Genomic DNA, 12620 nt, shown 5'->3' with positions numbered 1-12620 from the left:
TCTAGAGAGCGCTTGAAAAGCACAATTCACTTTTAGGGGTTCAGTTCTTCAGAGCGCTTGCTGGGAGAGTCGCGACCTTCTTAAAGAGCTCCTCGGCTCTCGTCCAGACGGGCGAGTTTTGCCGATCGTTCAGGGTGAGAAGGTGGGGCAGCAGGTCGTCTAAGAAATCTTGATGTCAGTGCCTACTCTTAATGGCAACAAGATGAAGATACAGGGAAGGATGCAAGCAACGTACGGCTGAAGGCCTCTGATGCCTCGCGAGGCAGAAGAGACGGCAGATGATCAATCGAGATGACTGAAAGCGCAGGGCCGCTCTTGAGCCCGTCCACCGGGACAGTCGGCTTGTTAAAAGTGGTGGCCACCGTGTAGATGGGAACCGGGGTGAAGGGAGAGGTGGTATCCTATATCCCAAAAGTGTCAGCCGTCGGTAATTACAAACAGTGGAAACGCTCGTGTAGAGCTAGGAGTGGGGACAAGAGATGACGTACGGCGGAGACGTCGCAGACCACCGAGAGTTTGCGGTCTGGGACTTGCAGCGATTCAAGATTGACTGTAACAGGGCTCGGAGTCAGTAACGAATGGGTAGGATTTGCGGTCCGTGCAGAAGGCTTACCAAAGTTGGGGATCTTGCTTGTCAGATAGATGCAATTGACAAAGATGTCGCTGTCGGTAATTTCCTCTTCACAGACAAGGGTTTGTTAGCAGGCCGCAGCTCATTTCGTTGGGGCTCCCCGTTCGGTCGGCAAACGAGTCCGAAGTGGGGACAGCGGACGATGTGGTGTGTGTAAGTGGTTACGTACTGAAGGGGCCGCCAATGGCAGTCTCAGCCATATCCCACTTGACGATCTTGTCTTCTGGGACTCCAGCCTTTCTCAGGGCGGCAACCGCACCGGATCCACAGCGACCAAGAGCGCCAATGACGATAACTCGGGGCATATGCCCAGCATTTTTGGCACCCTCGTTGAGCACGCGGCTGACGTTGGTAATCAAGGCATCCTCGTTAGGATAGCTCTTCACCCCTGGGAAGGGCTCGCTGTGGCTCAGCTGCCATGCCCAAACCTCGAGAGCAAGAGCAGCCCCTGCAAAGCCTGCATGGAAGCCAAAGGCCTGTTGGACTGGGGTTAGCTCATTTCTGGCTTTCTGGGGGCCCCGGACAGGGATTTGAAGACGAAGAAACGAACAGCTACACGACGACCGCGATCATCAACGAGGAACTCCAGGTCAAGGAGAGTTCCGCCGCCCCTCGGGAATCGTGCAAGGACGTTCTCCCAGCCGGCTTGTTGCTTATCTGCCTAAGGTCAGGATTGATCACACATAGCTGCATGAGATGCGTTTCGGCGGGTATGGGGCAACGCACAGCAGTGGGCAAACTGAACGTGCACGTGCTTAAGAGGGACTGATATCTGTCTGTCAGCGAGATGACTTGCGAAGGCCGACACGGCACGAGGCTGGTGGTGCGGAATACTTGCATTCCTTCTCCTCCAGCTCCTTCAGGCCGACAATGATGTGCTCTTTGGGGGCGTCGACCCAGCTGCCCTCAGGCAACAAGGTTGCGCCGACTGCCTCGAATTCGGCATCATCGAAAATTCTCTCGGGCGAGCGCTCCACATTGACCACATAGCCAGCCTTGATAAGGTCAGACGTCGTGGCTGGAGTCAGGGCAGACCGGTGCTCGAGTGGCTTGGTCTCGCTACGGAGATGCAAGACGGTGGGTGCCATGGCAAAGACAATTGGTGCAAGTCTTAAACTAAGGGGAATACGTGGACAGTCTCGCTTGCTTGCCAGGAAAGATCGAGTCAAGGGAAGGTGCGTTCTTTGCCAGTTGTTTAACTCAAGTTTGCTTCCGAGCCTGAGGAAGGCGGGGCTGTGATAGGAAAGAGCAATGAGGTGAGGTTTTAGGCAGTGGAGCATTCAATGAGTCAGAGCGGGCATTCGTGGTCTCAATTTCTGGAGCTTTTCAGACGATGAGACGAGTTGTTCGGCACACAGTCACACGGTCCGTCCCCGATTGCGGTGAGCGATTGAAAAAAAAAACGAAATCCAAATCCAAACCCCTGCAACTGACCCACATTTCCTTTCGGCTTACGGAGGAAGCCGAGATGCAAGGCAACCCCAGACCCAGCCGACCACACCTCGCTCACCGCAGGGATCCCAAACGCTGGCCGGAAACCCCGCGATCCCCCCCCATTGGCCAATGTGCCCCGCATCTGGCGTCGGAACTTGGCCTAAAGCTCACTCTCCTTGGGCCCTTGGCCGCCAGAGCAAATCCGGAGCAAAAGCCAAAGCTAGGCTAGCTGCCAAGCGAGGGTAACAGGCAGCTAGGAATTGGGCGTTGCCGGTACTAGGTAGGCGTCTTTAACTATTAATAATAATTGGCTGGCCGGGATAACAGACACGACCGACCGACGACGCCCGACTGCCTCCCGGTCGCGCAGCAAAACCACTACGGAGGATCCAATATGCAGCACTTGGACGGCCGTCGGCCTGTCTTACATGAGCGGCCCAACAGCAGCAGCCCACTCATTGCAGCCCACTCATTGCAGCCAGCCAGGAACTGCAGCAACTGCGCCAGCGAATAGAAGCCGCACGGAGACAAGTCCGTTAGGTGGCCAGCTTTGCAGTTTTGCTCTCTTCCCATGCATGAGACGCGACCTTCTTCCTGAGGAGGGTGGTATGGTGGGAGCCGGAACCAGATTCTGAGGCTGTTGATTTGGGGGCATATTTCAGTACAGGCACTTTGACAGTCTGTTTGTCCGCCGGTCTATCGGTCTACTAGTCTGTCTCCTGTCTGGCTGGCTGGCTGTCCGTGGGAGGCGACCGCCTCAAGTCTACTCCCGACCAAAACGTGCAACTCATCCACGACCGCTGCCCTCCATTGCCTGCCCTTCTGTTCGTCCTTACGTCCGCTATTTTGTCTTTCAGCCTGTAAATTGCCGTCCGATAGACCACTACCTAGCCAGCCGCAAGCCCGCAACAAAGCACCCGAGGCAGTCAACGTCTCAATAGCGCCGACTTGTGCGGTGCCGTCTCAACTACACTATCCCGCCAGACCCGTCCGTCCCTGTTGCCAGCGTGTTCCATCTCATGCTATCCAGCCAACAACACTAGCTGTTGGGAGCATACCGCGACTGCCTACCATGAAGCCCGCATTAGCTTCATCCTCATCGCCATCCTCATCCTCCTTCTCTTCCTTCCAAGTGCCCGCCCCCAACGGCCAGCAACCTACCGGCCCACTACGGCGGCTGCTGCCTGCGGCCGGTCCCGGAGAGACGAGGCTATCGCCGCCCGAGATACCCGCTCCCGTCTCCGCCCCCGCCCCCGCCCCCGCTGTTGGTCGCCCCAATGGCCGTGGCAGTGTCAGTGGCAATGGTAGCGTCGGTGGTGATAGTTATGCCCACAGCCATGGCCACGGAGATCCCATAAATGCCGCGAGCCCTTTTACAACTAGCGACCCCAACTACGCTACGTCTGGTAAGCGCAGGAAGAGACAGGCCACAACGGCAGCCTGTAGCGCCTGTCGTCGGCGCAAGTCAAAGGTGTGGACCAACTCGTATCATGCCTTTTCTTGTCCAACGTGGGCGCTGACCTGACACTCGATGAAATAGTGTGATGGCATACGCCCAAGATGCTCCATCTGCAAGGAGCGCGGCACTGAGTGCGAGTTTGACACAAACGCAGCAGAAACACACGCACAGGCTCTCAAGAGAAAGTTTGGCGAGCTGCAGTCACAGAAGAGCACCTTCGAGCAGATATACGACGTCCTGCAGTCAAGACCAGACCATGAGGCCCGCGAGGTCTTCCAACGAATCCGCCGTGGCGCAGATGCCGCCAACATCCTGCGTCATGTCAACTACGGCGATGTTCTAGTGCAGCTTGCCTTAGTCCCTGAGGCAAGGTTTCGCTATGACTTCCCCTACATGTCCGAGATGCCTGCCTACTTGCGTCATCCCGGCAATCAATACCTTGACTCTGAGGTTTACGAAGCTGCCCCGCTGGCAGCTCCGACCCCTGCCAACACCTCAGAGCCTCCTAGCCAACGACGCAGGCTGCTAGATGATGCCGGCTCTACCTCTGGCTCTGCCTCTCCAACGGACGCCACTCCCGAGTTACCCGCTTTCCCTGGTGAAGAACCGGAGCGTATTGCTTACATGAGACCCTACCAATCTGCAACCATTGTGAGCCCATGGCTTGATGTGGTCAAGCCATCAAAGTGGACTTCTGTGAGCAGCGATGATAATCTGATGCGGAAGCTTCTTCACGACTATCTCCTCTACGACCATGACTGGTTTACCTTCTTCCAGAAGGACTATTTTCTTGAGGACATGGCTCACGGCCGTCCACGTTTCTGCTCAAAAGTATTGGTTAACACCGTACTGTGTGTAGGGTGTGTAAGTATTTTAGCCCCTGCGTTACGTCGAGAACGAGAACCTTTGCTGATAGCCCAATCCAAGTACTGCCACCGAGGATTGCAATACCGTTCTGAATACTGGAACCCCAAGAACCTGGGATATCAGTTTCTTGCTGAGGCGAAGCGCCTCTTTGAGATTGAGGCCGAAACTGAAAGGCCCCCAGAGCAGCCAGACAATCCCAATTCGCGGCAGAAGTCCAACCAGTGGGAACAACGCAGGCTGGTCTTAATACAATCCGCCCTCCTTCTAAATCTAATAGACGCCTTCAATGGCTTTGACAGGGTTGGTTGGCGCTACACCCTCCGCGCCCTCGACATGGCCAACGAGATACAACTCTTTCGGGCAACTCGCCCCGACATTGGCCAAGACGTGCGGTCGGTTAGGGACTTCACAGCGTGGGTATTCTTCGGATGGCAGAGGTATGAAATGATCCCGGTTGCTTACCCACCCAAGCCTCGCTCACAATAGACTGCAGCGTGGTTTGCCACCACTATTTCAGGGTGCCATTGATGAAGGAGCCGCCTGAATCATCGCTGCCTGACCCCATCCAATGCCCTCAGTTCTATAGCGAGACCTATGTCAAGTACCCGTCGACCCAGTCACGCTTGCCAACATACCATGGTCTTCTTTTCAAGGCCAAGGCAGACCTCTGGAGCATAGCGAATGGCATTACGCTTGTCCAGGTCGGGCCGTCCAATTCCAACCTCCCCCGCAAGCTGTCTGTCGACCAGATCCTTGGGTTCTACAATAGAATGACCGCCTGGCTTCGCAATCTCCCAGAACCTCTCTCCCCCAAGAGGATTGTAATGCCGCATCAGCTCAAGCTTCACATGCACTACCATATCCTCCTGATCGCGCTTCTCAAACCAATAGTCAACTATGACTGGGGTACAAGGACCCAAGGAGTCACGCTTCCCGCGAAGACACCCCGCGAGGCTTACCTCGATTCCCTGGTTTACTTTGAGACGATCCTTCGGCTCTACTATCTCCGTCACGGATTTAGTGCCCTGGATAGCTTTCTCACACATTTTCTCGGCTCTCTCTCCCAGTTGACAGTCGAGGCTATAAACACAAATGAGGATCCCTCAATCATGGAGGCCTTGAGGTCAACCCTGCTACTCTGCACAAAGGGGATCAAGGATCAGAGCCAGAGCTATTACATTGCAAGAGGTGTACTGCGCCTCCAGGTAAGCCTGATGCGAGATCAGGATGTCGAACTTCTCAAGCGGTTCGTCATGATCGAGGCCGACGACGTGATATTTGGCCCCCTCGAGCACCCAATACAATCGGACTGGCCGGCTTACACCCTTGCACACGAAGACTCGGCGGTTCAGCCACATTCCTTATCCCTCACTCGCCGCCTAGCATCGCTGTCTTTGGAGCCACCTGGTTCGCCTGCTCGCGTTGGCTCACCAAACTAGATGAGGGAGCGGCAAGGGGGTGGTCTTGCGGCACAGAGGCATTCTTGCCCTCTATTAAACACGGGCCTTTTTTAATGGTGGCGTTATGGCGCTAGGTACTGCTTTCCAAAAAGACTTTGAAAAGCTACGCCCTTGCCTCTCAACCACACAACCATAACCAGATTTGCTCTTTACATGTGGTGGGCTAGATATGCGGCGGGATTTTTCAAGTGCGAGGGGGCCATAAACAGGATTCGACAATTTAGATTGAGGTGTTTCCTAACAACCTCGGTGCCTTGTGGTTCTCACTCGAGAGTCAACATCAATGCTTAATGCCTACGGATAGTTTCAGTCCAATAATAGGTCAAAGGAACAACACCACGACCATAATAGTAAGGTCAGCAGAATGGGCTATACCGGTGACCCTATTGCGTCATTTTATAGGCCTTTGGGACAGGAGAAGCAAACAAAAGGCGCGTAGGCACTTATTTAGGCCTTTTCCTCCTTCACCCATCCTCCTTCCATCGATTCCCTCATTCTACTAATCCCTGTTCTGCTCCATCTAACAATGTGTAGGTAGTCTCTCGGAAAGGATTATAGATAGCGAGATACGTCAACATTTGTTATTTCGGCGCTAGACCCGCCGGACATCTCTGTTTGTTTTGGGGAGACCTGAAAGCGACCAAGCGGCGCAGCCCCCAACCTCTCTCCGTCTCGCGAAACAATCCCGCGGCCACTCGCAGCAATCCCCAAGACGCCAATGCAGACAACGACAAAAAGGTCCACCACTTCAGAAATCTGGTCCGATGACTGATCTACGCGTCCAACACAGACTCCACGGCTGGAATTCTTTAATATATCCCCATGATATGGTTGGCTGCTCTGAAACATGCATGTGTTTGCTTACACCTTCAGTCTTCCTGCTCAGCCTTGGCCACCTTAGTCTCCTAACCCGATGCCCCCAATGTCGCGTTGTTGTCAAACCAGGCGAGCAGAGATAAGAGCGTCGTCCGCCTCTCCTCGGGGTCGTGTCTCTCGGGCTTTCTCATCTCCAGTCTCGCACCAGTCTGGACTCGTCCTCCCAGGTTCAAGACTTCGTTGAAGCACCCGTACCTGTGCCAAACGCCCATCGCCTAATGCCATCAAGCATCTGATCCGATTGTGTCATGGAAGATGTACGAGATGACTTGCTCTAAATTCCCGATTCGTGGTTGAAAGGCCGCTAACTACCTCGTAGTTCAATTACGAGACCAGCTCAACGGCGAGCTTTGAGCATGTTGGAAGCGAGTCACGAAAAACTCGTGATACGATGCTCAAGGACCCCAATAATAGGGTTTCAGGCAAGCAGCCTCTATTCGGCGACAAGATTCCGGACCTTCTCTACTCGGTGCAATGGTGCAATAGCACGGGAAAAGTGCTCGAAAGTGAGTTATGGGCAGTTCCGGTTGTGTGAGACACAGCATCGGCTAAAACCGAGAAGGACGCGAGAGCGACAAGCCTATAGATGCTGCTACATCGGGGGCAGAGCCAGACAAAATGGACATCGGGAAGAAACCGGTCATCGAAATTGCTAAGAGGGTCTCTACGACGCACCGGCGTCCGGGCGTACCTGCACGAGTTCCTGGCCCCCAACTTGTCTTGGAGGATGACAGTTATGCGTTCCGCACCTATGCTGATGGGAACGGGGCTGGGGCCAAGCTTGTCAGGACCGAGAAAACACTAATGCTGATCCACTCTGAGCATCTCAAGGCTGCCCTTGCTGCTATTGTTGGCTACTACCCATCGGCGCCTGACTTCACTTCTGAAGAGCCAACGGTAATCGAGGCGCCATACCAAGTCCTAGTGCATCACTGCAAGGCTCTGGAGCACCACAGAACCAACCAACCGACCTCTCACAGTGCCGAGTATGCGGCGATTGTGGTGAAACACATTGACCTTCTTCTCGCCTTCCTGAAAGGGGTACTCGCCGGGCAGATTGAGGCGGAGGCGAGCCGCTGGAACGATCCTCTGGGCGTCCCCACTGCAACATTCAACCTCTTTTGGCTCTTTCTCAAGCCCGGTGAGGTCGCCTACAAGGTCCAAGATGGGCAACTGGTTCCGTTTGTGATCAGCGGCGTTGGTAGGACCGGGACGGACGACGGCGGGCTAGGTGCCTATCTGGTTAACCTTTGGAACATCGTGTTTGTGGGTGGCCGCTTGCAACGCCGCATGCAGACGAGCCATGTCTATCCGTGGAACGGAGCAAGAGCCATCGAAACGTTGCCACTCGTTCCCGCCCAATTTATGGCTGGCGGAGCGAAGAAAGTGGCCGAAGAACAATTCAAGCTCGGAAAGCTGTACTGGGACCTTACCAAGCGGCCATCCTATAAGGAGTATGACGGCCCATTGATAAACAGGGATGGGAGTCTTGGAGGCAGTGTCAGTGGTTCTGTCCCTTATGGTTTCATTTCTGAGAGCAGAGCTGGTCGTGGCTGACTTTATACCGTACGTTCCACAGGTGACTGGCCGTGTTGTCGTTGACCCCGAGGGCTGGGAACGATTCGGAGACGGGGCTCACGGAAAACTGGTTCCTCAGTCTCTGGAGCCTCGCCTTACATCATCCGCTCCGAGGAAGGACAGTTTGCCCGAGACACTGCCACGCTGTGGTTGCAAAGCATGCCGCGAAGCAGGAATTCCACAGGGCCCCAGCCCCTTTGCTGGTTTTGACAACCTGGACCCCCAAAAGGACAACCCGCCTGAGAATGAGGATTTATTTTTTCGCGTGCTGAATAAAACGATCCCTGCCTTTATCCTCGGGGAGAGACGCTGGGGTAAGCGCAAGAAGCACCCGCGGATCCTTTTGTTGTCTGTTCAGTATGGCTAATCGCAAGAAGCGCTCGTATATGTCGGGTTTCTCAGAGACGTCACCCCGGACAAGGATGCCTTCAAAAACTTGGTGCTTGACAGCGAGATCAAACTGACGGTTAAGGCACTGACGGGAAAGTTCGCCAGCTTGGACGGCAGGGTGTCGCCGTGGCCGTCTGACTTTGTGAAGAACAAAGGCGAAGGGCGCATCTTTCTGCTGCACGGCTCGCCGGGCGTTGGCAAGACGTGTACTGCGGAATGTGTAGCAGAGCTAACGCACCGGCCGCTCCTGGCTCTAACTAGCGGCGACATCAGCACATCCATGAGCGTCACGTCTGTCGAGCGCGCTCTCAACTATTTTCTCGCCTTGGGAGAGCGCTTCGGCGCGCTCGTTCTGCTCGACGAAGCCGATGTCTATCTTGAGCAGCGCCGCGCGAGCGACCTCCGCCGCAACGGCCTCGTGTCCATATTCCTTCGCGCTCTCGAGTACTACCGGGGCTTGCTGATCTTAACCACCAATCGCGTCGAGGCCTTCGACAGCGCCTTTACTAGTCGCATCCACGTTGCCCTTCACTATCGCAACCTGACCGACGACGACCGGCAGCGCATCTGGATCAACAACTTTGACCGGCTCGGTACGTTTGTGTTTTCTTTTTTCTCTGCTTTCTGCATTTTTCATTTGGTCAAACCACTTGTCCCGAGGTGTTACCAAGTTCTTGTGTGGAGAGGAAGGGTGACCACCCTCGGAGCAGCGTTTCCAACAAAACCTTCAGCTGTCTCCGTCTACCACCTATTTCTCCTATACATCTAACAGCACAACATACTGACCTTTCATTGTCTTGCTCTGCAATATAGAGCGCGACAGCGCCGGGAAGCGCACCGTCTTACCCGTGGCGCGCAAGTTCGCCCTCGCGTCGGCCGAGGTGCGTGCCCTGCGCTGGAACGGCCGCGAGATCCGCAACGCCCTGCAGACCGCCGTAGCGCTAGCCGAGACTGAAGCCCTCGACAGCGGCGGCCTCGACGACACCGTCGCTCTTGCCGACAGCCACCTGGCCGCCGTCGCAAGGATGAGCGGCGGGTTCAAGGCCTTTCTGCGCCGCCAGCAGCGCACCGCTCTTGCTGCTGCCTCCCCGGGGAGAGCAGGGCTAAGCCGCGAGCTATTCTTGGAGGATGGGGATGACGACGAGAGTGGTGACGGTGACGGGGAACATGATAGCGGTGACGAGAATGACGAAGACGAGTCCGACGGCGAGCGGCAGTGAGCAGCGATAATGACTTTTCTTCATTCCATGTGATTGACACACACTCATTTCAACGTATTGGATCGGAAGGGTAGTTGATTTATCGCTTGCTTTTGTTTCTCTCGGTTTTGGTTTTCTTTTCCGCTTATTCCTCTTGGCTTTCCTCCCCTTTTCCATTACGTTTTTTTTTTCTTTTTTGCAGGAGGGAGGTAATAATAGGCAGGCAGGAAGGAATCCAAGGCCCTGCCTTGAGGGGGAAGGAAACTGGTTTCGGGGTATCTCTATCTATCTTTATTTGTTTCATGGTTTCTCCTATTCTAGCTGCGTCTGAGGAATACGCTTTGCTTTGCTTTGCTTTTCAGTCTGCTTATCCATCTTTCAAGTCCCGAACCAGCCCATGAAGCACATCTCTTTGTTTCCGTTTTCATATCGGTCTGTGAGGTAGGCGAGTTGCTCCTCTGGAGCTACCTTAGGGAGCTGAGTAATTTTGGTCGGTAGGGTTTAATTTAGGAATCAATGTCTTGCATGCATCCCTTATACAAGGCAGTGACGGCTGAACAGTGTCTTCTCTTGTTCTATTCTATGTTCGGTATTTCTGACTCATGCGCTGCTCGGATGGGCAAGCCCGGCCGTGACTGGCAACTCTCCCTATCCTCGAATGCACTGTCTTTTAGTAGTGTGAATAACATGAAAAAGAAAGCCAAAGAAAAAGCTATGCTATACCTCCTTCCTTTCTGCGCCGTGCTCGTATAACCCCGTTCTAAAATCCATACACGCACACAGAGGGAAGGCGTGAAACGGAAATAACAAGCCATGTAACGCCTCTTTAATGGCAAAATCGGCCCCCCTTAATCCCCTTGATAGTAAGTAAGAAACATGAATGCAACGCCTGTGTTCCCTCCCCGGGCTGTTAATGTCAATGACGGCACCCCTGCGTGCATAACTACCTAGGGAACTGCGCATGGTAAGAGAATAGGCAGCTAGCTCGATAACAGGTAGCCGCTCCCGTTCAGTAAAGTCAACGCTCCAACAACCTAAGAAAAAGAAAAGAAAAAATCTATATCAGGCACCTATACGACCATTTGATATGGCGCTCACATTGCTGGCGTGGGCGAGCAGGAACTTGCAGCACGTCAATGTCAGCTTGCAAGCCTTAGTCCAGCCGTCGTCCTGGGCTATGCCAAGCTTGATGCTGACGTCGCCGATCTTGTCGCCCTCGATGCGGTAGGGGAGGGCGAGCGGGGTGCCGTCGGCGACCGTCTGCAGCTGAACGTGGGCACTAAGCTGGCGCACGAGCTCGAGAAAGGCCGTCATGGCGTTGTCGAACTTGCGGTGCATGAACGTCAGACCGAGGGGCATGTCGCCGCTCGAGAATAGGTCGAGGACGTGGCGCTTAGGCGGCGGCGGCGGGGCGCTCGCGGGGCCGCTGCTAAGCCGGCTCGAAGCTGGTGACGCCGGGTCTAGGCGCACAATGCGCGACGTTGAGCCCATGGGCTGCGGCTCGTAGCCCTCGAAACGGTAGGCCAGCTTGTCGGCGACGGTGACGAGAAGCAGCAGGGCGTGGCCCCAGGCGGCGTTGATCTCGGGCCAGTCGACAGGCTTACTGGAGAGGCGGCCGAGACGCAGGCCATTGATGGTGGCAAAGGTGCCGTCGTGGCTGATGCAGAAGGTATCGTTGTAGACGTTGCTGCGCTGCAGCTTCTCGAGCTGGCGCGAGTCGTGGTCGAACTTGCTGTTGACGCTGTCGCGCTCGTTCTGGAAGTCGTCCAAGCGGCTGGCGAAGGCGTTGCGCTCACGCCAGAAGGTTTCCTCCTGCCCGTCAAGCTCCTGCGACTCGTCCTCAAGCGCCGCCAGCTCCGCGTCCATTGACGCCTTGACTTCCTCGAGCCGTCGTAGCTCGGCGAGCGCCTCAGTCTCGGCCTTCCTGGCCGCCCGCAGCGACTGCTCTTGTGCCTGTAGCTCTTCGTCCGTGGGTGCGCCCGCTTGCATCTCCTTAACGTAGCTTACATAGGCATCTCGCTCTCGTGTCGTCAGCTCGAGCTTCTTCTGCACCTCCTCGAGCAGCAGCTCCGTGCACTCGACGCACACGGGATGGTCGATGTCTGAGCGCGCGGATAGGATCTCAAAGAGCTTGGCAATGCGCTCCATCTCGTACGACTTTGTGGAGTCATCCTCGTCGCCGGGCCCGTCGTGGCCACCACTGTTGCCGCCACCGTTGCCGCTATTGCTGCCACCTCGGGAATGGAGGGACGATGTGCCATCAGGGTACCGCGGGTGGGTGTTTCTCTGCTGGGCGAGACCGCCGGGGGGGGCAATCTGGGATTCGGTTAGAAGGATGAAGGACATGGAGGTATCGCGCAGCTGGCCGTCGCCCCTCCCCGGACCGCTGTGTCGTTTGAAGGTAGCGTGGCTGCCATGGTTCGCGGCTTGGTCGTAGACGGGCTTCCTTGCCCGTTCTTGGGATTGGAGGATGGGGGTGCGGGACGAGGATGGGGCTTGCTTCTTGAGCGTTTGTTGTTGTTGAGAATGTGTAGCTAGCGAGATCGGGTCAGTGACATCAACGATGGATGCAAGGCAGATAAAGGAGGGGACTGGGACCAGAACTCACCAACGAGCAGATCATAGGCAGCCGGGTTCAGATCCTCGACCGAGTTGTCCAGTCTGAGCGGGGCGCGGCACTTCTGGCAATACATTGTTGCTGCTGTTGCTGTTGCTGTTGCTCTGAG

At 55.4% G+C, this 12620-nt stretch overlaps 4 protein-coding genes across 4 annotated transcripts; 2 read left to right on the top strand and 2 right to left on the bottom strand.

The window, feature by feature from the left end:
* Positions 1-40: 40 nt before the first annotated feature.
* On the bottom strand, positions 41-1719 carry B0T26DRAFT_745609 (uncharacterized protein; the record flags this gene model as incomplete). Its single annotated transcript, XM_060444584.1, has 8 exons — positions 41-159; positions 236-401; positions 489-550; positions 614-679; positions 801-1107; positions 1182-1288; positions 1372-1403; positions 1466-1719. 8 exons carry the CDS (start codon positions 1717-1719, stop codon positions 41-43), a joined length of 1113 nt encoding a protein of 370 aa, XP_060302452.1.
* Positions 1720-2919: 1200 nt separating this feature from the next.
* On the top strand, positions 2920-6065 carry B0T26DRAFT_27170 (uncharacterized protein). The gene is made up of 4 exons (XM_060434105.1): positions 2920-3536; positions 3606-4388; positions 4452-4828; positions 4885-6065. The coding sequence occupies exons 1-4, from the start codon at positions 3138-3140 to the stop codon at positions 5828-5830; spliced, it is 2505 nt and encodes an 834-aa protein (XP_060302451.1). The 5' UTR covers positions 2920-3137; the 3' UTR covers positions 5831-6065.
* Positions 6066-6838: 773 nt separating this feature from the next.
* Positions 6839-9496, top strand: B0T26DRAFT_27276 (uncharacterized protein). Its single transcript, XM_060434111.1, has 5 exons — positions 6839-6984; positions 7047-7233; positions 7290-8227; positions 8307-8619; positions 8683-9496. Exons 1-5 carry the CDS (start codon positions 6976-6978, stop codon positions 9462-9464), a joined length of 2229 nt encoding a protein of 742 aa, XP_060302450.1. The 5' UTR covers positions 6839-6975; the 3' UTR covers positions 9465-9496.
* Positions 9497-10956: 1460 nt separating this feature from the next.
* B0T26DRAFT_745607 (autophagy protein Apg6-domain-containing protein) lies at positions 10957-12587 on the bottom strand (the record flags this gene model as incomplete). Its single annotated transcript, XM_060444583.1, has 2 exons — positions 10957-12428; positions 12503-12587. 2 exons carry the CDS (start codon positions 12585-12587, stop codon positions 10957-10959), a joined length of 1557 nt encoding a protein of 518 aa, XP_060302449.1.
* Between the last annotated feature and the right edge of the window lie 33 nt (positions 12588-12620).

The sequence above is a fragment of the Lasiosphaeria miniovina genome (genome assembly GCF_030549165.1).
Source record: "Lasiosphaeria miniovina strain SMH2392-1A chromosome Unknown B0T26scaffold_1, whole genome shotgun sequence".
Classification (NCBI taxonomy): Eukaryota; Fungi; Ascomycota; class Sordariomycetes; order Sordariales; family Lasiosphaeriaceae; genus Lasiosphaeria; species Lasiosphaeria miniovina.
This window is presented reverse-complemented; position numbering and strand designations above follow the sequence as displayed.

What these genes read in the sequence shown, in the direction of transcription:
- B0T26DRAFT_27170 (XM_060434105.1), top strand. Translation starts at nt 3,138, where the DNA reads ATGAAGCCCGCATTAGCTTCATCCTCATCGCCATCCTCATCCTCCTTC. An exon ending in GTCGTCGGCGCAAGTCAAAG is followed by an intron (nt 3,537 to 3,605) that starts GTGTGGACCAAC and finishes TCGATGAAATAG; the next exon opens with TGTGATGGCATACGCCCAAG. An exon ending in GTATTCTTCGGATGGCAGAG is followed by an intron (nt 4,829 to 4,884) that starts GTATGAAATGAT and finishes AATAGACTGCAG; the next exon opens with CGTGGTTTGCCACCACTATT.
- B0T26DRAFT_27276 (XM_060434111.1), top strand. An exon ending in ATGGGAGTCTTGGAGGCAGT is followed by an intron (nt 8,228 to 8,306) that starts GTCAGTGGTTCT and finishes TACGTTCCACAG; the next exon opens with GTGACTGGCCGTGTTGTCGT. An exon ending in CCTCGGGGAGAGACGCTGGG is followed by an intron (nt 8,620 to 8,682) that starts GTAAGCGCAAGA and finishes AATCGCAAGAAG; the next exon opens with CGCTCGTATATGTCGGGTTT.